The following is a 24,963-nucleotide window of genomic DNA, read 5'->3' on the forward strand; positions in this document are numbered from 1 at the left end:
TGGGTACAGACCATCTCTATCCATACAGAGATGAAGGGAAGGTCTCTATGTCAGTGTGTTGTTGGGTACAGACCATCTCTATCCATACAGAGATGAAGGGAAGGTCTCTATGTCAGTGTGTTGTTAGGTACAGACCATCTCTATCCATACAGAGATGAAGGGAAGGTCTCTATGTCAGTGTGTTGTTAGGTACAGACCATCTCTATCCATACAGATGAAGGGAAGGTCTCTATGTCAGTGTGTTGTTAGGTACAGACCATCTCTATCCATACAGAGATGAAGGGAAGGTCTCTATGTCAGTGTGTTGTTAGGTACAGACCATCTCTATCCATACAGAGATGAAGGGAAGGTCTCTATGTCAGTGTGTTGTTAGGTACAGACCATCTCTATCCATACAGAGATGAAGGGAAGGTCTCTATGTCAGTGTGTTGTTGGGTACAGACCATCTCTATCCATACAGAGATGAAGGGAAGGTCTCTATGTCAGTGTGTTGTTAGGTACAGACCATCTCTATCCATACAGAGATGAAGGGAAGGTCTCTATGTCAGTGTGTTGTTAGGTACAGACCATCTCTATCCATACAGAGATGAAGGGAAGGTCTCTATGTCAGTGTGTTGTTAGGTACAGACTATCTCTATCCATACAGACATGAAGGGAAGGTCTCTATGTCAGTGTGTTGTTGGGTACAGACCATCTCTATCCATACAGACATGAAGGGAAGGTCTCTATGTCAGTGTGTTGTTGGGTACAGACCATCTCTATCCATACAGAGATGAAGGGAAGGTCTCTATGACAGTGTGTTGTTAGGTACAGACCATCTCTATCCATACAGAGATGAAGGGAAGGTCTCTATTTCAGTGTGTTTTTAGGTACAGACCATCTCTATCCATACAGAGATGAAGAGAAGATCTCTATGTCAGTGTGTTGTTGGGTACAGACCATCTCTATCAATACAGAGATGAGGGGAAGGTCTCTATGTCAGTGTCTTGTTGGGTACAGACCATCTCTATCCATACAGAGATGAAGGGAAGGTCTCTATGTCAGTGTGTTTTTAGGTACAGACCATCTCTATCTATACAGAGATGAAGGGAAGGTCTCTATGTCAGTCTTTGTTGGGTACAGACCATCTCTATCCATACAGAGATGAAAGGAAGGTCTCTATGTCAGTGTGTTGTTGGGTACAGACCATCTCTATCCATACAGAGATGAAGGGAAGGTCTCTATGTCAGTGTGTTGTTAGGTACAGACCATCTCTATCCATACAGAGATGAAGGGAAGGTCTCTATGTCAGTGTGTTGTTAGGTACAGACCATCTCTATCCATACAGAGATGAAGGGAAGGTCTCTATGTCAGTGTGTTGTTAGGTACAGACCATCTCTATCCATACAGACATGAAGGGAAGGTCTCTATGTCAGTGTGTTGTTGGGTACAGACCATCTCTATCCATACAGACATGAAGGGAAGGTCTCTATGTCAGTGTGTTGTTGGGTACAGACCATCTCTATCCATACAGAGATGAAGGGAAGGTCTCTATGACAGTGTGTTGTTAGGTACAGACCATCTCTATCCATACAGAGATGAAGGGAAGGTCTCTATTTCAGTGTGTTTTTAGGTACAGACCATCTCTATCCATACAGAGATGAAGGGAAGGTCTCTATGTCAGTGTGTTGTTAGGTACAGACCATCTCTATCCATACAGAGATGAAGGGAAGGTCTCTATGTCAGTGTGTTGTTAGGTACAGACCATCTCTATCTCATACAGAGAAAAAGGGAAGGTCTCTATGTCAGTGTGTTGTTGGGTACAGACCATCTCTATCCATACAGAGATGAAGGGAAGGTCTCTATGTCAGTGTGTTGTTAGGTACAGACCATCTCTATCCATACAGAGATGAAGGGAAGGTCTCTATGTCAGTGTGTTGTTGGGTACAGACCATCTTTATCCATACAGAGATGAAGGGAAGGTATCTATGTCAGTGTGTTGTTAGGTACAGACCATCTCTATCCATACAGAGATGAAGGGAAGGTCACTATGTAAGTGTGTTGTTGGGTACAGACCATCTCTATCCATACAGAGATGAAGGGAAGATCTCTATGTCAGTGTGTTGTTGGGTACAGACCATCTCTATCCATACAGAGATGAAGGGAAGGTCTCTATGTCAGTGTGATGTTGGGTACAGACCATCTCTATACATACAGAGATGAAGGGAAGGTCTCTATGTCAGTGTGTTGTTAGGTACAGACCATCTGTATCCATACAGAGATGAAGGGAAGGTCTCTATGTAAGTGTGTTGTTGGGTACAGACCATCTCTATCCATACAGAGATGAAGGGAAGGTCTCTATGTCAGTGTGTTGTTAGGTACAGACCATCTCTATCCATACAGAGATGAAGGGAAGGTATCTATGTCAGTGTGTTGTTAGGTACAGACCATCTCTATCTGTACAGAGATGAAGGGAAGGTCACTATGTAAGTGTGTTGTTGGGTACAGACCATCTCTATCCATACAGAGATGAAGGGAAGGTCTCTATGTCAGTGTGTTGTTAGGTACAGACCATCTCTATCCATACAGAGATGAAGGGAAGGTCTCTATGTCAGTGTGTTGTTAGGTACAGACCATCTCTATCCATACAGAGATGAAGGGAAGGTCTCTATGACAGTGTGTTGTTAGGTACAGACCATCTCTATCCATACAGACATGAAGGGAAGGTCTCTATGTCAGTGTGTTGTTGGGTACAGACCATCTCTATCCATACATAGATGAAGGGAGGGTCTCTATGACAGTGTGTTGTTAGGTACAGACCATCTGTATTCATACAGAGATGAAGGGAATGTCTCTATTTCAGTGTGTTGTTAGGTACAGACCATCTCTATCCATACAGAGATGAAGGGAAGGTCTCTATGTCAGTGTGTTGTTAGGTACAGACCATCTCTATCTCATACAGAGAAAAAGGGAAGGTCTCTATGTCAGTGTGTTGTTGGGTACAGACCATCTCTATCCATACAGAGATGAAGGGAAGGTATCTATGTCAGTGTGTTGTTAGGTACAGACCATCTCTATCCATACAGAGATGAAGGGAAGGTCACTATGTAAGTGTGTTGTTGGGTACAGACCATCTCTATCCATACAGAGATGAAGGGAAGATCTCTATGTCAGTGTGTTGTTGGGTACAGACCATCTCTATCCATACAGAGATGAAGGGAAGGTCTCTATGTCAGTGTGATGTTGGGTACAGACAATCTCTATACATACAGAGATGAAGGGAAGGTCTCTATGTCAGTGTGTTGTTAGGTACAGACCATCTCTATCCATACAGAGATGAAGGGAAGGTCTCTATGTCAGTGTGTTGTTAGGTACAGACCATCTCTATCAATACAGAGATGAAGGGAAGGTCTCTATGTCAGTGTGTTGTTAGGTACAGACCATCTCTATCCATACAGACATAAAGGGAAGGTCTCTATGTCAGTGTGTTGTTAGGTACAGACCATCTCTATCCGTACAGAGATGAAGGGAAGGTTTCTATGTCAGTGTGTTGTTGGGTACAGACCATCTCTATCCGTACAGAGATGAAGGGAAGGTCACTATGTAAGTGTGTTGTTGGGTACAGACCATCTCTATCCATACAGAGATGAAGGGAAGGTCTCTATGTCAGTGTGTTGTTGGGTACAGACCATCTCTATCCATACAGAGATGAAGGGAAGGTCTCTATGTCAGTGTGTTGTTAGGTACAGACCATCTCTATCCATACAGAGATGAAGGGAAGGTCTCTATGTCAGTGTGTTGTTAGGTACAGACCATCTCTATCCATACAGAGATGAAGGGAAGGTCTCTATGTCAGTGTGTTGTTAGGTACAGACCATCTCTATCCATACAGAGATGAAGGGAAGGTCTCTATGTCAGTGTGTTGTTGGGTACAGACCATCTCTATCCATACAGAGATGAAGGGAAGGTCTCTATGTCAGTGTGTTGTTAGGTACAGACCATCTCTATCCATACACAGATGAAGGGAAGGTCTCTTTGTCAGTGTGTTGTTAGGTACAGACCATCTCTATCCATACAGAGATGAAGGTAAGGTCTCTATGTCAGTGTGTTGTTAGGTACAGACCATCTCTATCCATACAGAGATGAAGAGAAGGTCTCTATGTCAGTGTGTTGTTAGGTACAGACCATCTCTATCCATACAGAGATGAAGGGAATGTCTCTATGTCAGTGTGTTGTTAGGTACAGACCTTTTCTATCCATACAGAGATGAAGGGAAGGTCTCTATGTCAGTGTGTTGTTGGGTACAGACAATCTCTATCCATACAGAGATGAAGGGAAGGTCTCTATGTCAGTGTGTTGTTGGGTACAGACAATCTCTATCCATACAGAGATGAAGGGAAGGTCTCTATGTCAGTGTGTTGTTGGGTACAGACCATCTCTATCCATACAGAGATGAAGGGAGGGTCTCTATGTCAGTGTGTTGTTAGGTACAGACCATCTCTATCCATACAGAGATGAAGGGAAGGTCTCTATGTCAGTGTGTTGTTGGGTACAGACCATCTCTATCCATACAGAGATGAAGGGAAGGTCTCTATGTCAGTGTGTTGTTGGGTACAGACCATCTCTATCCATACAGAGATGAAGGGAAGGTCTCTATGTCAGTGTGTTGTTAGGTACAGACCATCTCTATCCATACAGAGATGAAGGGAAGGTCTCTATGTCAGTGTGTTGTTGGGTACAGACCATCTCTATCCATACAGAGATGAAGGAAAGGTCTCTATGTCAGTGTGTTGTTGGGTGCAGACACAATATATAGAATATAGAGCACAGACTGGGGCTCTATGTAATAGTGTCCGTGCATTGTAGTGAGGACCATCTGGATAATCATCACCTTCTATGTAGCAGCCACTGGGGCTGGTATATCTGTAACACCCAGTCTGGGAGACTAGGGGCCCTCACCCATTATCTCTACTGCCCTCCGCTTCAGGGGGGTATAGTGGGAGGTGTGTGGGGCAGAGATGAGGGGGGTCTGTGGGTTTAATTAATAAATGTAATCACGAGTAAATAAATAGTTACTATTGTAGTATTGTCCTCAGTGCAGAGCAGCGGCGGCCATTTTCCCGTAGTCTCCCAGCACAATACGGGTCTTACAGCTCTGTTGCTACGTGCTGGGAGACTACGGGAAAATGGCCGCCGCTGTCCCGCACTGAGGACAATACAGTGATTCTATCACTAGATCTCTCTGTGTAATGACACGTGACCATGACGTCACCCCCGGAGCTCAGGCCGGGAGCACAGTATAGATCTATGTAGAAGGACGGGCAGTGTCTGTACCTGGAGATCCTCCATCATCAGAGGAGAGAAGAAATATTATTATACAGGACAATTACTGTCAGGAACAATAAATACATAGAAAGTAATAACAGGTTATAAAGCTGCAATGAGTGAGAAATGCTTTGTTACGGATACAGTCATATATTGTACCAGTATATTCCGCAGAGGTCCCTGTACTGCCCCCTCCCGGCCCTGTCAGGTCATTACTAGATATCACCAGGTCATGTGACTGCAGCGGTCACATGGTGCCCAGTGCAGGAGCCAAGGTAAGAAGGAGGGATGGGGGGGACATGTGTGACTAAAGGTGCTGGAGGGGGGGACATGTGTGACTAAAGGTGCTGGAGGGGGACATGTGTGACTAAAGGTGCTGGAGGGGGGGACATGTGTGACTAAAGGTGCTGGAGGGGGGACATGTGTGACTAAAGGTGCTGGGGTGGGGGGACATGTGTGACTAAAGGTGCTGGAGGGGGGGACATGTGTGACTAAAGGTGCTGGGGTGGGGGGACATGTGTGACTAAAGGTGCTGGAGGGGGACATGTGTGACTAAAGGTGCTGGAGGGGGGGACATGTGTGACTAAAGGTGCTGGAGGGGGGACATGTGTGACTAAAGGTGCTGGGGTGGGGGGACATGTGTGACTAAAGGTGCTGGAGGGGGGACGGGACATGTGTGACTAAAGATGCTGGAGGGGGGGGGACATGTGTGACTAAAGGTGCTGGAGGGGGGGGGACATGTGTGACTAAAGGTGCTGGAGGGGGGGGGACACGTGTGACTAAAGGTGCTGGGCAGAGGGGACACGTGTGACTAAAGGTGCCGGGCAGAGGGGACACGTGTGACTAAAGGTGCCGGGCAGAGGGGACACGTGTGACTAAAGGTGCCGGGCAGAGGGGACACGTGTGACTAAAAGTGCCGGGCAGAGGGGACACGTGTGAATAAAGGTGCCGGGCAGAGGGGACACGTGTGAATAAAGGTGCCGGGCAGAGGGGACACGTGTGACTAAAGGTGCCGGGCAGAGGGGACACGTGTGACTAAAGGTGCCGGGCAGAGGGGACACGTGTGAATAAAGGTGCCGGGCTATACTGATCTATATATAACTTACTACTGCTATACTGAACTATACATTTATATTTGACTATAATACTGCTATACTGAACTATCCTGAAGTATATACACTGTACTGCTCTGTAAGGCACCATGCTGCTGTGGTGCCCCAAAACCCTGTTAAACAGAGGAAGTACATAAACGCTTTTAAAATGCAGGGCTACAAGGGGTTACTAGAGGCCGAGGAAGACACAGTGGGAATGACAGTTGAAATGAAAAGACATACCCAGGAGTGATTAACAGGAGGAGGATGAAGGCCCTGATTGGCTGGGGGAGTAACAGGAAGAGGATGTGCAGGAAGGAGGAGTGTGTGTCATAGCAACAAGTCCACTAACTTTTTTAGTGTGTGCCAGTGTGTGTGAGACCTGCATTAGTTTGTGTATGAGACCTGTATTTGTGTGTGTCCGTGTGGGTTGGACTGGCCCGCCGGGAAAATCCCCGGAGGGCCCCAATGCCAGTTGGACCTGCCTCCTACACTATGGTTGATGGACCGGCTGGTCCCTTCCACGGGACCAGTCGTCCTATTGTTTTGCTGTCGCAGGTTGTAATGATCTGATTTCTCCTCTTCTGTCCTCTTCTAGTGATCTCATCACGTCTCGGATCATCACGCACCAGCTCACATGTGCAGAAGGGGAGAATAGAGGTCAGAAGTCTCGGCTTGTGCAGTGTTGGATGAACAAAGGTCAGTGTAAATAGAGAGAGGGTCAGTCCAACAACTTCTTGCTTCATCACACAATAGAGATACGGCATCTACAAATGCATCAAGTTTTGCAAGAGGGGACTTTTCTTGTTCCATGTGGCCTTGTGACAGGGGCTCATCTTTAGGAAAAGAGATATTAACCCCCACTTTAATTTGTAAGGTGGGATATGTCCTGGGCTTAAGGGATAATAATAGCTTACAACTGCAAATGAATGCACCGAGGTCCAGAGAAATGTTCTCAAGCCAGGCTATTTAGGTTGTGGAGCAGAACAAGAGGCAGCGGTTGTACAGGTTGTGCTGAGGTGTTTGTAGCAGTGGAACTGTAGTCTGAAGAGCTTACATTTCATCCTGAAGTAGCACAAACCCTCATGCTCATTGTGTAAGGGCTGTGATTTGCTGAGAGAGGGTCCGGACATTAGATTATGCAGTTTCCATACTTAGGCTTGGATATACTGACAGGTGTATACAAGGAAGCCTGCAGAGAGCAATGACCACTGTTACTGGAGACTCGGCTAACAGGGTCTGGATAATGTACAGAGTATTTGAATTGCCAGAGATAGTCATCAAATCTAAAAGGACAAGGCAAGAGAATATTTGAATGAATTTAAATCCAATCGCCAACAATTCACACATTATAAGTCTGTAAGAATAATCAATATATAAACAATGTCAGCAACAGATAGACAAATCAGTTTTGGTAACGATAGGAGCAGACCCATCGGAGATTTTTCCAAAAGTGATACAAGTTACAGATTTATATATTAACTATTAATAAGAACAACTTTTTGTCTGGCTTTTATTTCCAGGGGCTTTAAATACAGCTGCACCACTGGTTACATCATAACCGTGCTCACAGGAGCAGGCTGCAAATGGGCAGTATACAGAGAGAGAATGATGGACAAGAGCCTTCCTCTGGAACATGGAGATTCTCCCTCTGTACCCCGCTCACGCTGCCTGTGGTTCTCCCTCTGTACCCCGCACACGCTGCCTGTGGTTCTCCCTCTGTACCCCGCTCACGCTGCCTGTGGTTCTCCCTCTGTACCCCGCTCACGCTGCCTGTGGTTCTCCCTCTGTACCCCGCTCACGCTGCCTGTGGTTCTCCCTCTGTACCCCGCTCACGCTGCCGGTGGTTCTCCCTCTGTACCCCGCTCACACTGCCTGTGGTTCTCCCTCTGTACCCCGCTCACGCTGCCGGTGGTTCTCCCTCTGTACCCCGCTCACACTGCCTGTGGTTCTCCCTCTGTACACAGCTCACGCTGCCTGTGGTTCTCCCTCTGTACCCCGCTCACGCTGCCTGTGGTTCTCCCTCTGTACCCCGCTCACGCTGCCTGTGGTTCTCCCTCTGTACCCCGCTCACGCTGCCTGTGGTTCTCTCTCTGTACCCCGCTCACGCTGCCTGTGGTTCTCTCTCTGTACCCCGCTCACGCTGCCTGTGGTTCTCCCTCTGTACCCCGCTCACGCTGCCCGTGGTTCTCCCTCTGTACGCCGCTCACGCTGCCTGTGGTTCTCCCTCTGTACCCCGCTCACGCTGCCTGTGGTTCTCCCTCTGTACGCCGCTCATGCTGCCTGTGGTTCTCCCTCTGTACCCCGCTCACGCTGCCTGTGGTTCTCCCTCTGTACCCCGCTCACGCTGCCTGTGGTTCTCCCTCTGTACCCCGCTCACGCTGCCTGTGGTTCTCCCTCTGTACCCCGCTCACGCTGCCTGTGGTTCTCCCTCTGTACCCCGCTCACGCTGCCCGTGGTTCTCCCTCTGTACCCCGCTCACGCTGCCCGTGGTTCTCCCTCTGTACCCCGCTCACGCTGCCCGTGGTTCTCCCTCTGTACCCCGCTCACGCTGCCCGTGGTTCTCCCTCTGTACCCCGCTCACGCTGCCCGTGGTTCTCCCTCTGTACCCCGCTCACGCTGCCTGTGGTTCTCCCTCTGTACACAGCTCACGCTGCCTGTGGTTCTCCCTCTGTACCCCGCTCACGCTGCCTGTGGTTCTCCCTCTGTACCCCGCTCACGCTGCCTGTGGTTCTCCCTCTGTACCCCGCTCACGCTGCCTGTGGTTCTCCCTCTGTACCCCGCTCACGCTGCCTGTGGTTCTCCCTCTGTACCCCGCTCACGCTGCCTGTGGTTCTCCCTCTGTACCCCGCTCACGCTGCCTGTGGTTCTCCCTCTGTACGCCGCTCACGCTGCCTGTGGTTCTCCCTCTGTACCCCGCTCACGCTGCCTGTGGTTCTCCCCCGGTACGCCGCTCACGCTGCCTGTGGTTCTCCCTCTGTACCCCGCTCACGCTGCCTGTGGTTCTCCCTCTGTACCCCGCTCACGCTGCTTGTGGTTCTCCCTCTGTACCCCGCTCACGCTGCCTGTGGTTCTCCCTCTGTACCCCGCTCACGCTGCCTGTGGTTCTCCCCCTGTGAGCCGCTCACGCTGCCTGTGGTTCTCCCTCTGTACCCCGCTCACGCTGCCCGTGGTTCTCCCTCTGTACGCCGCTCACGCTGCCCGTGGTTCTCCCTCTGTACCCCGCTCACGCTGCCCGTGGTTCTCCCTCTGTACCCCGCTCACGCTGCCTGTGGTTCTCCCTCTGTACGCCGCTCACGCTGCCTGTGGTTCTCCCTCTGTACCCCGCTCACGCTGCCTGTGGTTCTCCCTCTGTACGCCGCTCACGCTGCTTGTGGTTCTCCCTCTGTACCCCGCTCACGATGCCTGTGGTTCTCCCTCTGTACCCCGCTCACGCTGCCTGTGGTTCTCCCTCTGTACGCCGCTCACGCTGCCTGTGGTTCTCCCTCTGTACCCCGCTCACGCTGCCTGTGGTTCTCCCTCTGTACGCCGCTCACGCTGCCTGTGGTTCTCCCTCTGTACGCCGCTCACGCTGCCTGTGGTTCTCCCTCTGTACGCCGCTCACGCTGCCTGTGGTTCTCCCTCTGTACCCCGCTCACGCTGCCTGTGGTTCTCCCTCTGTACCCCGCTCACGCTGCCTGTGGTTCTCCCTCTGTACCCCGCTCACGCTGCCTGTGGTTCTCTCTCTGTACCCCGCTCACGCTGCCTGTGGTTCTCCCTCTGTACACAGCTCACGCTGCCTGTGGTTCTCCCTCTGTACCCCGCTCACGCTGCCTGTGGTTCTCCCTCTGTACCCCGCTCACGCTGCCTGTGGTTCTCCCTCTGTACGCCGCTCACGCTGCCTGTGGTTCTCCCTCTGTACCCCGCTCACGCTGCCTGTGGTTCTCCCTCTGTACGCCGCTCACGCTGCCTGTGGTTCTCCCTCTATACCCCGCTCACGCTGCCTGTGGTTCTCCCTCTTTACCCCGCTCACGCTGCCTGTGGTTCTCCCTCTGTACGCCGCTCACGCTGCCTGTGGTTCTCCCTCTTTACCCCGCTCACGCTGCCTGTGGTTCTCCCTCTGTACCCCGCTCACGCTGCCTTTGGTTCTCCCTCTGTACCCCGCTCACGCTGCCTGTGCTTCTCCCTCTGTACGCCGCTCACGCTGCCTGTGGTTCTCCCTCTGTACCCCGCTCACGCTGCCTTTGGTTGTCCCTCTGTACCCCGCTCACGCTGCCTGTGCTTCTCCCTCTGTACGCCGCTCACGCTGCCTGTGGTTCTCCCCTCTGTACGCCGCTCACGCGGCCTGTGGTTCTCCCCCTGTACCCCGCTCACGCTGCCGGTGGTTCTCCCCCTGTACCCCGCTCACGCTGCCGGTGGTTCTCCCTCTGTACCCCGCTCACGCTGCCTGTGGTTCTCCCTCTGTACCCCGCTCACGCTGCCTGTGGTTCTCCCTCTGTACACCGCTCACGCTGCCTGTGGTTCTCCCTCTGTACCCCGCTCACGCTGCCTGTGGTTCTCCCTCTGTACCCCGCTCACGCTGCCTGTGGTTCTCCCTCTGTACCCCGCTCACGCTGCCTGTGGTTCTCCCTCTGTACCCCGCTCACGCTGCCTGTGGTTCTCCCTCTGTACGCCGCTCACCCTGCCTGTGGTTCTCCCTCTGTACGCCGCTCACGCTGCCTGTGGTTCTCCCTCTGTACCCCGCTCACGCTGCCTGTGGTTCTCCCTCTGTACCCCGCTCACGCTGCCTGTGGTTCTCCCTCTGTACCCCGCTCACGCTGCCTGTGGTTCTCCCTCTGTACCCCGCTCACGCTGCCTGTGGTTCTCCCTCTGTACCCCGCTCACGCTGCCTGTGGTTCTCCCTCTGTACACCGCTCACGCTGCCTGTGGTTCTCCCTCTGTACACCGCTCACGCTGCCTGTGGTTCTCCCTCTGTACCCCGCTCACGCTGCCTGTGGTTCTCCCTCTGTACCCCGCTCACGCTGCCTGTGGTTCTCCCTCTGTACGCCGCTCACGCTGCCTGTGGTTCTCCCCCTGTACCCCGCTCACGCTGCCTGTGGTTCTCCCCCTGTACCCCGCTCACGCTGCCTGTGGTTCTCCCTCTGTACCCCGCTCACGCTGCTTGTGGTTCTCCCTCTGTACCCCGCTCACGCTGCCTGTGGTTCTCCCTCTGTACCCCGCTCACGCTGCCTGTGGTTCTCCCTCTGTACCCCGCTCACGCTGCCTGTGGTTCTCCCTCTGTACACCGCTCACGCTGCCTGTGGTTCTCCCTCTGTACCCCGCTCACGCTGCCCGTGGTTCTCCCTCTGTACCCCGCTCACGCTGCCTGTGGTTCTCCCCCTGTGAGCCGCTCACGCTGCCTGTGGTTCTCCCTCTGTACCCCGCTCACGCTGCCTGTGGTTCTCCCTCTGTACTCCGCTCACGCTGCCCGTGGTTCTCCCTCTGTACCCCGCTCACGCTGCCCGTGGTTCTCCCTCTGTACCCCGCTCACGCTGCCTGTGGTTCTCCCCCTGTGAGCCGCTCACGCTGCCTGTGGTTCTCCCTCTGTACCCCGCTCACGCTGCCTGTGGTTCTCCCTCTGTACTCCGCTCACGCTGCCTGTGGTTCTCCCTCTGTACCCCGCTCACGCTGCCTGTGGTTCTCCCTCTGTACCCCGCTCACGCTGCCTGTGGTTCTCCCTCTGTACCCCGCTCACGCGCCTGTGGTTCTCCCTCTGTACACCGCTCACGCTGCCTGTGGTTCTCCCTCTGTACCCCGCTCACGCTGCCTGTGGTTCTCCCTCTGTACACCGCTCACGCTGCCTGTGGTTCTCCCTCTGTACCCCGCTCACGCTGCCGTGGTTCTCCCTCTGTACCCCGCTCACGCTGCCCGTGGTTCTCCCCCTGTGAGCCGCTCACGCTGCCTGTGGTTCTCCCTCTGTACCCCGCTCACGCTGCCTGTGGTTCTCCCTCTGTACACCGCTCACGCTGCCTGTGGTTCTCCCTCTGTACCCCGCTCACGCTGCCTGTGGTTCTCCCTCTGTACACCGCTCACGCTGCCTGTGGTTCTCCCTCTGTACCCCGCTCACGCTGCCTGTGGTTCCCCCTCTGTACCCCGCTCACGCTGCCTGTGGTTCTCCCTCTGTACCCCGCTCACGCTGCCTGTGGTTCTCCCTCTGTACCCCGCTCACGCTGCCTGTGGTTCTCCCCCTGTGAGCCGCTCACGCTGCCTGTGGTTCTCCCTCTGTACCCCGCTCACGCTGCCTGTGGTTCTCCCTCTGTACTCCGCTCACGCTGCCTGTGGTTCTCCCTCTGTACCCCGCTCACGCTGCCTGTGGTTCTCCCTCTGTACCCCGCTCACGCTGCCTGTGGTTCTCCCTCTGTACCCCGCTCACGCTGCCTGTGGTTCTCCCTCTGTACACCGCTCACGCTGCCTGTGGTTCTCCCTCTGTACCCCGCTCACGCTGCCTGTGGTTCTCCCTCTGTACCCCGCTCACGCTGCCTGTGGTTCTCCCTCTGTACGCCGCTCACGCTGCCTGTGGTTCTCCCTCTGTACCCCGCTCACGCTGCCTGTGGTTCTCCCTCTGTACCCCGCTCACGCTGCCTGTGGTTCTCCCTCTGTACCCCGCTCACGCGGCCTGTGGTTCTCCCTCTGTACCCCGCTCACGCTGCCTGTGGTTCTCCCTCTGTACCCCGCTCACGCTGCCTGTGGTTCTCCCTCTGTACCCCGCTCACGCTGCCTGTGGTTCTCCCCCCTGTACCCCGCTCACGCTGCCTGTGGTTCTCCCTCTGTACCCCGCTCACGCGGCCTGTGGTTCTCCCTCTGTACCCCGCTCACGCTGCCTGTGGTTCTCCCTCTGTACCCCGCTCACGCTGCCTGTGGTTCTCCCTCTGTACCCCGCTCACGCTGCCTGTGGTTCTCCCTCTGTACCCCGCTCACGCTGCCTGTGGTTCTCCCCCTGTGAGCCGCTCACGCTGCCTGTGGTTCTCCCTCTGTACCCCGCTCACGCTGCTTGTGGTTCTCCCTCTGTACCCCGCTCACGCTGCCCGTGGTTCTCCCTCTGTACCCCGCTCACGCTGCCTGTGGTTCTCCCTCTGTACCCCGCTCACGCTGCCTGTGGTTCTCCCTCTGTACACCGCTCACGCTGCCTGTGGTTCTCCCTCTGTACCCCGCTCACGCTGCCCGTGGTTCTCCCCCTGTGAGCCGCTCACGCTGCCTGTGGTTCTCCCTCTGTACACCGCTCACGCTGCCTGTGGTTCTCCCTCTGTACTCCGCTCACGCTGCCTGTGGTTCTCCCTCTGTACCCCGCTCACGCTGCCCGTGGTTCTCCCTCTGTACCCCGCTCACGCTGCCCGTGGTTCTCCCCCTGTGAGCCGCTCACGCTGCCTGTGGTTCTCCCTCTGTACCCCGCTCACGCTGCCTGTGGTTCTCCCTCTGTACTCCGCTCACGCTGCCTGTGGTTCTCCCTCTGTACCCCGCTCACGCTGCCTGTGGTTCTCCCTCTGTACCCCGCTCACGCTGCCTGTGGTTCTCCCTCTGTACCCCGCTCACGCTGCCTGTGGTTCTCCCTCTGTACACCGCTCACGCTGCCTGTGGTTCTCCCTCTGTACCCCGCTCACGCTGCCTGTGGTTCTCCCTCTGTACACCGCTCACGCTGCCTGTGGTTCTCCCTCTGTACCCCGCTCACGCTGCCCGTGGTTCTCCCTCTGTACCCCGCTCACGCTGCCTGTGGTTCTCCCCCTGTGAGCCGCTCACGCTGCCTGTGGTTCTCCCTCTGTACCCCGCTCACGCTGCCTGTGGTTCTCCCTCTGTACACCGCTCACGCTGCCTGTGGTTCTCCCTCTGTACCCCGCTCACGCTGCCTGTGGTTCTCCCTCTGTACACCGCTCACGCTGCCTGTGGTTCTCCCTCTGTACCCCGCTCACGCTGCCTGTGGTTCCCCCTCTGTACCCCGCTCACGCTGCCTGTGGTTCTCCCTCTGTACCCCGCTCACGCTGCCCGTGGTTCTCCCTCTGTACCCCGCTCACGCTGCCTGTGGTTCTCCCCCTGTGAGCCGCTCACGCTGCCTGTGGTTCTCCCTCTGTACCCCGCTCACGCTGCCTGTGGTTCTCCCTCTGTACTCCGCTCACGCTGCCTGTGGTTCTCCCTCTGTACCCCGCTCACGCTGCCTGTGGTTCTCCCTCTGTACCCCGCTCACGCTGCCTGTGGTTCTCCCTCTGTACCCCGCTCACGCTGCCTGTGGTTCTCCCTCTGTACACCGCTCACGCTGCCTGTGGTTCTCCCTCTGTACCCCGCTCACGCTGCCTGTGGTTCTCCCTCTGTACCCCGCTCACGCTGCCTGTGGTTCTCCCTCTGTACGCCGCTCACGCTGCCTGTGGTTCTCCCTCTGTACCCCGCTCACGCTGCCTGTGGTTCTCCCTCTGTACCCCGCTCACGCTGCCTGTGGTTCTCCCTCTGTACCCCGCTCACGCGGCCTGTGGTTCTCCCTCTGTACCCCGCTCACGCTGCCTGTGGTTCTCCCTCTGTACCCCGCTCACGCTGCCTGTGGTTCTCCCTCTGTACCCCGCTCACGCTGCCTGTGGTTCTCCCCCCTGTACCCCGCTCACGCTGCCTGTGGTTCTCCCTCTGTACCCCGCTCACGCGGCCTGTGGTTCTCCCTCTGTACCCCGCTCACGCTGCCTGTGGTTCTCCCTCTGTACCCCGCTCACGCTGCCTGTGGTTCTCCCTCTGTACCCCGCTCACGCTGCCTGTGGTTCTCCCTCTGTACCCCGCTCACGCTGCCTGTGGTTCTCCCCCTGTGAGCCGCTCACGCTGCCTGTGGTTCTCCCTCTGTACCCCGCTCACGCTGCCTGTGGTTCTCCCTCTGTACGCCGCTCACGCTGCCTGTGGTTCTCCCTCTGTACGCCGCTCACGCTGCCGGTGGTTCTCCCTCTGTACCCCGCTCACGCTGCCTGTGGTTCTCCCTCTGTACCCCGCTCACGCTGCCTGTGGTTCTCCCTCTGTACCCCGCTCACGCGGCCTGTGGTTCTCTCTCTGTACACCGCTCACGCGGCCTGTGGTTCTCACTCTGTACACAGCTCACGCTGCCTGTGGTTCTCCCTCTGTACCCCGCTCACGCTGCCCGTGGTTCTCCCTCTGTACACAGCTCACGCTGCCTGTGGTTCTCCCTCTGGACAACGTTCACGCTGCCTGTGGTTCTCCCTCTGTACCCCGCTCACGCTGCCTGTGGTTCTCCCTCTGTACCCCGCTCACGCTGCCTGTGGTTCTCCCTCTGTACCCCGCTCACGCTGCCTGTGGTTCTCCCTCTGGACAACGTTCACGCTGCCTGTGGTTCTCCCTCTGTACCCCGCTCACGCTGCCTGTGGTTCTCCCTCTGTACCCCGCTCACGCTGCCTGTGGTTCTCCCTCTGTACCCCGCTCACGCTGCCTGTGGTTCTCCCTCTGTACCCCGCTCACGCTGCCTGTGGTTCTCCCTCTGTACCCCGCTCACGCTGCCTGTGGTTCTCCCTCTGTACCCCGCTCACGCTGCCTGTGGTTCTCCCTCTGTACCCCGCTCACGCTGCCTGTGGTTCTCCCTCTGTACCCCGCTCACGCTGCCTGTGGTTCTCCCTCTGTACCCCGCTCACGCTGCCTGTGGTTCTCCCCCTGTACCCCGCTCACGCTGCCTGTGGTTCTCCCTCTGTACGCCGCTCACGCTGCCTGTGGTTCTCCCTCTGTACGCCGCTCACGCTGCCTGTGGTTCTCCCTCTGTACGCCGCTCACGCTGCCTGTGGTTCTCCCTCTGTACGCCGCTCACGCTGCCTGTGGTTCTCCCTCTGTACCCCGCTCACGCTGCCTGTGGTTCTCCCTCTGTACCCCGCTCACGCTGCCTGTGGTTCTCCCACTTTACCCCGCTCACGCGGCCTGTGATTCTCCCTCTGTACCCCGCTCACGCCGCCTGTGGTTCTCCCTCTGTACGCCGCTCACGCCGCCTGTGGTTCTCCCTCTGTACGCCGCTCACGCCGCCTGTGGTTCTCCCCCGGTACGCCGCTCACGCCGCCTGTGGTTCTCCCTCTGTACGCCGCTCACGCCGCCTGTGGTTCTCCCCCGGTACGCCGCTCACGCCGCCTGTGGTTCTCCCTCTGTACGCCGCTCACGCCGCCTGTGGTTCTCCCTCTGTCCGCCGCTCACGCCGCCTGTGGTTCTCCCTCTGTCCGCCGCTCACGCTGCCTGTGGTTCTCCCTCTGTACGCCGCTCACGCTGCCTGTGGTTCTCCCTCTGTACGCCGCTAACGCTGCCTGTGGTTCTCCCTCTGTACCCCGCTCACGCTGCCTGTGGTTCTCCCTCTGTACCCCGCTCACGCTGCCTGTGGTTCTCCCTCTGTACCCCGCTCACGCTGCCTGTGGTTCTCCCTCTGTACCCCGCTCACGCTGCCTGTGGTTCTCCCTCTGTACCCCGCTCACGCTGCCTGTGGTTCTCCCTCTGTACGCCGCTCACGATGCTGTGGTTCTCCCCCTGTGAGCCGCTCACTCTGCCTGTGGTTCTCCCCCTGTGCGCCGCTCACGCTGTTGTTGGTTTATACATATTTTAAATTTAACATAAGAATACATGATTTAGTTACATACATGCTTTATCTCTTTTCCAAATAGTAACTTATATAGAATCACTCATGGCTCGGCTTTTCATATTTCTTGTACCTATCCTTTTTTCTCAATAAGGAGCCCAACATTCCAGGATCTAGAAAAGCAACTACTGGGTTAAGACACCAGGAAGTGAAAGCTGAAAGAACAGGTAGGAGAGAGCAGGATAGCTGCCAACTGTTCTGATTCTGGTGGAACAGTCCTGATTTTGGGTGTCTGTTCCCCTTTGTTCCGATCTAGGAGCTGGGGCCCAGACTGTGCACTTTTTATGTACACTCCATTCTTATATGCTACAATATGGCACTAGTCATGTCCTCTGTGGGCTGGCCCTCTAGTCTCACACTCAGACGGCTATCCACACCCCTTCTGGTGGGTCCCTACCCTTCATGTCCCAGTCCGGCATCTCTGGTCTATCACACTGGCCAGAGATGCTGGTAGCTGGGAAAGCGTTGGTACTGAATGTTGGGTCTAAACCTCAGAACAGCCGGATAACGGATTAGATTTGCGTCTAATCTGCAGGTCACATGAATTACAGCAGGGAAGAAGTTGTCAAAGCAGGATCTTGAAGCAAATGATGTTTATTAGCTCAAGTGTCCCAATAAGGACAGTTGCATAAGCCAGTCTGTGGTACTAGCGATCTTTCCAGAAGTACAGATGCTATGATACTGATATATTACATGGTCAAACAGGGCCATTTTTAGTAGGGATGAGCGGGCTCGGATTTTAGCAATCAGAACACCCCCGAACAGTGCCGATCCGAGCACTGTTCGGGTATTCCCGCCGATCGCAAAACTCAAAACGAGGCAAAACCTCATAATCCCGCCGTCGGATCTCGCGAGATCCGGATTCGTTTATGGGAAGATGTGAATTGTTTATGAATGGAAGCCTGAGACTGGACGCTATCAGACAGGCTGATCAGGGGGAGTACACAATGATTGCTCAACTTCAAAATGTTACCACCATTGAAACAAAAAAGGTTCAGCTCACCATATACGGTAAGAACTAACCATGATCCATAATGTAATCATTTCCTCGGTTATGTTCAGTGGCAGCCATACAATACATATATGCTGATGGTGCAGATGCATTCTCAAGAAGTGTTTGGCTTGATATATTGGAACAATATGCAACATTTCCGTGTGCTTTTTAAAGTAAATTATGCTCATTTTGCAGCCAACTCTGTATCAGCCTCTTTACCCAGAGCTAGGGTAAGAAGCCAAAACTCGACTTTTCTCATGGAACAAGATAGTCATCAAGGCTCACTGTCAACTGCATTGTTTGCAATAGTTCTGAAACCCTTGGCCAGGTTTTACAACATGACATAAATATAGTACACTTCCATCCAGTGAAATGTATGTTAAAAATGGTAAATCTATTTAGTAAATGCTCTTAAAATGAATTGGAACAAACCGATGTGATTTCCAATAGATACTAGACTTCAAATAAACCTAATATTTTGCCATACTGATCCTGCAGTATAAGTCCAGTGGTACTGCCGTATAACTCCAGTACAGTGGTACTCTCCTGTGCCGCATATAATTTTTAAAGGCTTTGCCGAGTGTGTGTGGTTTAGGGGTACGCTCTCTTGTGCTGCATATAATGGAGAACAAAAAGTTGGAGGATAAAGTAGGGAAAGATCAAGAACCACTTCCTCCTAATGCTGAAGCTGCTGCCACTAGTCATGACAGAGACGATGAAATGCCATCAACGTGGCCATCCCCAACAAGGGTGGGTGGGAGGGCCCAAGGACAGTTCCATCTTGCACCTCTTTTTTTGGCATGATGTGCTCTTTGGGGCCTAGTTTTTCAAACTGCCATCCCGTCTGCCATTGCAGTGCCACTCCTAGATGGGCCACGTGTTTGTGCCGCCCACTTGTGTCGCTTAGCTTAGTCATCTAGCTACCTCGGTGCAACCTTTTGGCTTAAAAACCATATTGTGAGGTGTTTAGAATAGACTGGAAATAAGTGGAAATGAATGTTATTGAGGTTAATAATAGCGTAGAGGTTAAGAAAAAAAATCTGGAATTTAGCCGTTTTTATGCTTTTTAAAAAAAAAAATCAGAACCCAAAACCTTGAGGGGGGGGTGTTTTGGCAAAACCCATTAGAACCCAAAACCTGAAGGTAATCAGAGCCCAAAACGCGAAAAGTGCCCGGTGCACATCCCTAATTTTTATACACGTTCTGATACACCTTAGCAGGGGGTAACACCGCTCCTGATCCTAGATGGCTCCGTCATGTCTGATAGATCACATTCAATAAATTAACATCAGGATATAATCTAATCTTGCATCTAACACAGTTTACCTTTCACACCAACTTGATTTCCTCAGATGTCCTGTCTGTACTGTTAGGAGGCTTCCTGTCTCTCTAACAAAACATGCACACAGGTAACGACCCCCTGCCCTGTTACTTCTGAGATGAACAGGTCTAATTAATATAAGATTACCTGCCTTCAGACATTCCCAAAATACACATTTACTCCCCCTGGCATATGCATATGCCTCAGAAATAAATACATTTCCTATACCAAAGTGCACAAAATATAATAAAAATCAGTACATTTGCAATGAAATAAATTAGTGCACTGCGCTAATAATTTCAATCTATTGATACAATAAGTTATTTATAAGTGATCCAGCCACATTCCTGTTTACATTATCCACACTGTATCCCATAAACCATATGCACAGTCCCACAATTATAATTGAGGGTGTGTACATCCGGTATTTGATGTTATGTTGTGTCAGTAGGGTGGTGTAGGCTTTGGAGTCTCTGTGACAGGATGGTACTCAGTGCTACGATTGCTCCTCCTGTACCTTGTATCTAGGGTTAGTGTGTGTCGGTTATCCTGGATTCTTATACACTTGGTTTGTATGGTGGTTATATTGGAAAATAGAGCCCTATTTGTGGCTTTGTTGTCAATATAATCTGCAGGACAGTGCTAGGTAGATAAAACCAACAGGTTGTGTGTCCCATTGGGGTGACAACGTTATACCACTGTGCCTCACAGAACGGTCAGTTTATAATGACGTGTAAACAACAGTATAAGGTCTTTATAATGTGTTCAGGTTTTATATATAAGATCAGTTACATAACACAACAGCCAAGCTCCTGAAACAGATGATGCAGCCACAGTACATAAGAATAAGATGTTACGTTCAGTATAAGTATCTGCAATGATCATGGGTTAGTCTACTTAAAGATTATGGACAAGTCTCTGATGTACGTTTACTGTTTATCTCTGAAGTTAGTCACAATGTGATGAACACACTTTGTGTTGATACCTTGTTGTTGGTGAACTTACATGTCCGTCACAGGGGGCTGCAGCTCCCGTTCTCATGTGAACTCCGATCCCTAGTTAAGCTGTAAAGTCGCTCTGTCTTCCCTCCTGAAGTGTAGGTCCTTGAATGAGACTCATTCCCTGAGGAAGTCACCAAGCAGTGATGTAACATTGTGAGACTCATGTTGGATGGTGCAGATTATCAGTACAAACATGGAGCTGTTGTAAAAAGCAGCCGTCTCAGATGCCCCGCCCACTGGAAGTCCTAAATTATAGCGAGGTCCATCATCAGGACATATCATGCAGCAGGGTCCAGCACCCACAACAGATGTGTCTCCACACTGGCTGATCTGCTGGTGTTTCCACCTCTACATGTTACACACATTATGTGACACTACATTACTGTACTTGTCCTACACTTACTGCCCCCCCCCCCCCCTGTTCAGCCTCTCTAAGCATATAGAGGAGTAAGTGTTAGATGTGTCTCAGTCTACATAGGGACTTAGTTTTACACATTTCTTGTGTACATGAATATAGAAATACGTATTTTAAGAAAATGCTCTTACATCCAGCTCTCCATGAGTCCCTCAATGTTTCATATTTCAATATCTTACACGTCTCCTCCTATGATGTTTATAATAATTATTATATTTATTCCTAGACAGTGAGCTGTGAGGAACCAGAGAATCTTTTACTAGAAGTCAACTGAAGGTGAAACCCGATCTGTGTAAATCACTGATTCCCTGAGGATGGACAAGGACAGGAGTGAGAGGATATTAAATCTCACCCTGGAGATCATCTACCTGCTGACTGGAGAGGTGAGGGATTCTGGGAATGTCACAGTGTGACGAAATGAGTTTGATAACCCTGTGAGCATGTCTCATTTCTCACATAATGTGGATTATAGTACTTTTTATAGCCCATGCTGTTTGTTCCCCAGCTCACCAGACTACAACTGCATTGTCCAATAACATGTGGCTAAGGTGACATTGTAATACAGTGTACATATGTATATTGTTTATTGCATATTGATAACTTGAAGTAAGGTTGCTATTCATTGTCCTTAAGCCGAAGCCAGGGGGATTGTGGGTAGGGATCAGGTTGCCAAGTGCTGGAGTAGAAAAACTAATTAGTGTCCATTGTTCTCACCAGGCTAGTCCAGAGAGAGGCTATCTAACAGGGGAGGTTCTCTGAAGGACAGCTCATCTTCACTCCCCTTTCCAAACCCCCCCACACGTAGTCCAGCACTGACCAATGGTTAAGTAGAATAGACACAGGGGTTTGCCCAGGGAGGGAAAAGACTGTGGAAATTAGACCTGCGATATTTAAGGAACAACTCCAGGGGGGAAGGGTGTTCATGCTTGGACTTCATTCAGGAAGGTGCAAGATGGAGTTTTGAATTGTCGTTTTCTAACTCGAGTCTATATATGCAGCTGAGAGGGATCCATGGGTCATGAAGTCTGGACAGCAGGTGACTATATCTCCTTAAGTTATTGGGGTGAGGGACAGATGATGTGGTAAATCTGCCTGGCATTTATTTACTGTGTGTACATAATATTCTAGTGTGATTTGTATGACAATAAATATACTGTTGTATTTTTATAACTGCATTTTGCCTGAGTGACCATACGAATCCTAGAAGGTACTGGGTAGCACTGGGCCAGATATACCCGGTATCTTCACACACAGTGACATCATTCTTACTGCTATAAATAAAACAGGGACATGACTGGAGAGGTGAGGGATTCTGGGAATGTCACAGTGACATCATTCTTACTGCTATAAATAAAACGGACATGACTGGAGAGGTGAGGGATTCTGGGAATGTCACAGTGACATCATTCTTACTGCTATAAATAAAACGGACATGACTGGAGAGGTGAGGGATTCTGGGAATGTCACAGCGACATCATTCTTACTGATATAAATAAAACAGTGACATGACTGGAGAGGTGAGGGATTCTGGGAATGTCGCAGTGACAACATTCTTACTGCTATAAATAAAACAGGGACATGACTGGAGAGGTGAGGGATTCTGGGAATGTCACAGTGACATCATTCTTACTGCTATAAATAAAACAGGGACATGACTGGAGAGGTGCTGTTAACCCTGTAAGGTCTACTGTTTGTAATATGTGCGGCGCTATGGAAACCTTGTGGCGCCTTATAAATAAGGGTTAATAATAATGAATAATTCTTTGGTGTGTTTTTATTTTATAGTTTTCCTTCCCATGAGCCTCTCCTCTCTGGCTCACAGCATGGTGTCCATTCTCACTTTGGTACTTTATGCTCTGCCTCAGTCATCTCACCTGAACAGCTGTAAATTAGCAGCAGGTAGACGGTCTCAGATAGAAGTATCAGTCCCACAATCTTCACAGATGTTGGATATATTGAATTGGCCGCAGTATGTTGGTTTTCTCTTTCATCCAATCTGGGGGACTCTGCTACCATGGGGTTGTATGAGGGCACATGGAGTTGGCACTTAAATAGTTAAACTGTTAATGTAACTGTTGACAGAAGCTCCTCCCCTCTGCAACCCCTGATGCTCATCAGTGTTATTTAAGTGCCCAAGGAGTTGGGCTGTTCTCAGTACTGCTCTGCAGTACTTGCTGTTAGTTTAAATAGATTTTCTTTTATTTATTCTTATTATTGTTTATTTTTACTTAGGACAGGGTAAGTGCTGTAAGCAGCACTTACACCCACAGGATTAAATGGAGTACCGCTCCGTTCATTTCAGTTACGCTGGAAGATATCTTCAGTTAGAGGCAGTGACAGCCGCGCGTTGACGAGGCTGACACTGATTTCTCTTGACAGGTCCGCGCTGCCTCAGGCATAGAGCGTTGTGCCCTGATCAATGAGCCGCAATTACAAGGAGATACCAGGTCCCCCACTGAGGCGGAGGGGGGAACTTGGATCTCATCAGCCAAAAAAATGAGAGAGAAAACAGTGCGGGGAGTGAGAGCAGAGAAGCTCCCCCCACAATACCTAAATGAGAGGTGCACAGTTTACTGCTCCCCTCACAGAAGAGGGGGACATCAGCTATTAAATTACAGCGGCTGACTCCTTCCCTCTTCATCCTCATACAAACCTTGGGTCCTCAGCAGCTAAGTACCCACTGGGGATTAACTACTTAATGAGGTTCCTTGTTGTGTGTGTGTATATATATATATATAATATATAGATATAGATAGATAGATATAGTGCAGGAATCGGCGCTCAGGGTGTGATAATATTGGATAACAAGCCCAAAGTTCAGTGGATAATATAAGTCATAGCAGGACAGTGTCTCAAGATTATAAAGTTCAGTCTTGTAAATATGCAAAAGACAGAAAAACAGAACAATCAGAGGACTAGTGTATACTTGTGATAGCCCATCACCATACATACACCAGGGAATAAATAAATTGCTTATCTGCATAAAATGTTCTTATTCAGAAGCAGGAAACGTTTAGCTGCATAACTGCTTCCAATATAGTAAACCCAGATTCACAGGTGTCACGATATTTCTCCGAGTAACCGCAGAATCAGCACATCTGTATATCTGCTTCTCAGTCATACACCACTCACAAAAGCTCTCCTCCACTCATCAGATATGGGGAAACAAGATAATGTGCCATATGGTGTAGTATTTCAAATAGCAGGTATTTAATTCAAGGTACATATAAAATGTGCACTCACAATAAATCAATCAAAAATAAGCTTATCTGTTATACAGGTTACACTGGTTACTGTAGCCGGCCCCTCAGGTATACACAGGAACTTCCCACAGTTTCCATACAAAAAACTGAGTGTATCTGGATTATCTAACAATTTAGGACAGGTAGATACAGTCAGTGGAATAGGCCTCAACGCCTTTCGTCTAATGACTTCTTCAGGAGGACTGAAAACACTTCCTATCATCATAGGAGTGTATTTGTATATGGCGGCGGCCATTATGCGCATTGCGCGATCGCTACTGCGCATGCGCGGCCTAGCCGCGATTGCTATGCTGGTATCTAGGTCAACAATCCCTTTCTTTGTCAAGGGAGAGTTGCAATAGGTACATGGGGACATGGAGAAACTGGTGATTAGCACCAGAGAAGGTGTGTATAGTGTTTTATACAGCGATTTTAGCCGGTGGCCATCTTGTTTTTGGGCAAAACTACCCATAAGTTGAGTGTGTAAATAGTAATTCATTATGGGGGCCATTTTGATTAAGGGTAAAAGGGAAGAATATTCTCTTAATATTAAGCAGTGTTGTATAGTTTGCCAGTTACTTCAATATAACATTGTAACGTTGAAAAACATATGCTTATTAAAACAGTTGGATCATGATGAAAGTAATAACTGTTTTTAGTGTTTAGCCGACATAAAGAGGTATAAAACTACAGGTATATCCTGAACATGTACATAAATAGCAGATTGTTAATAATAAACAATACATAAAATGAGGGATGTCTCAAGCCCAAATAGAAACCTATATAGCACATAAAAAACATACCATAAAATACATGAGAAGCATAAAAAGCATCAATATAAAATATTCAATGTAAAATAATCAAAGAGGCAACATAAAAAGGTAACATCATAATACACCGCTATGTGCATAAGATCATAAAAACGGTGCAATCTCATATCCTTCATTGAGACCGGCCGGGGCCAAAGTGTTAAGTTGGAATATCCAAAACATCCC

At 51.2% G+C, this 24,963-nt stretch overlaps 2 protein-coding genes across 10 annotated transcripts in view; one reads left to right on the forward strand and one right to left on the reverse strand.

Annotated features, from left to right (window-relative positions):
• LOC142150979 (uncharacterized) overlaps positions 1-24,963 on the reverse strand; it is a 536,473-nt gene that overhangs the window by 30,617 nt on the left and 480,893 nt on the right. The window lies entirely within an intron of this gene.
• The window catches only part of LOC142150986 (uncharacterized), a 38,805-nt gene continuing 19,046 nt past the window's right edge, over positions 5,205-24,963 (forward strand). Inside the window, exons 1-4 of one of the 3 annotated variants that reach the window (XM_075206223.1) lie at positions 5,205-5,579; positions 6,994-7,094; positions 17,090-17,162; positions 20,953-21,109. In XM_075206223.1, the coding sequence (XP_075062324.1) occupies positions 21,041-21,109 (69 nt within the window). In that variant the 5' untranslated portion in view covers positions 5,205-5,579; positions 6,994-7,094; positions 17,090-17,162; positions 20,953-21,040. The remainder of the gene's footprint in view (positions 5,580-6,993; positions 7,095-17,089; positions 17,163-20,952; positions 21,110-24,963) is intronic. The other 2 variants (XM_075206225.1, XM_075206224.1) reach the window with 2 other exon arrangements.

The sequence above is a fragment of the Mixophyes fleayi genome, chromosome 4 (assembly GCF_038048845.1).
Source record: "Mixophyes fleayi isolate aMixFle1 chromosome 4, aMixFle1.hap1, whole genome shotgun sequence".
Lineage (NCBI taxonomy): Eukaryota > Metazoa > Chordata > Amphibia > Anura > Limnodynastidae > Mixophyes > Mixophyes fleayi.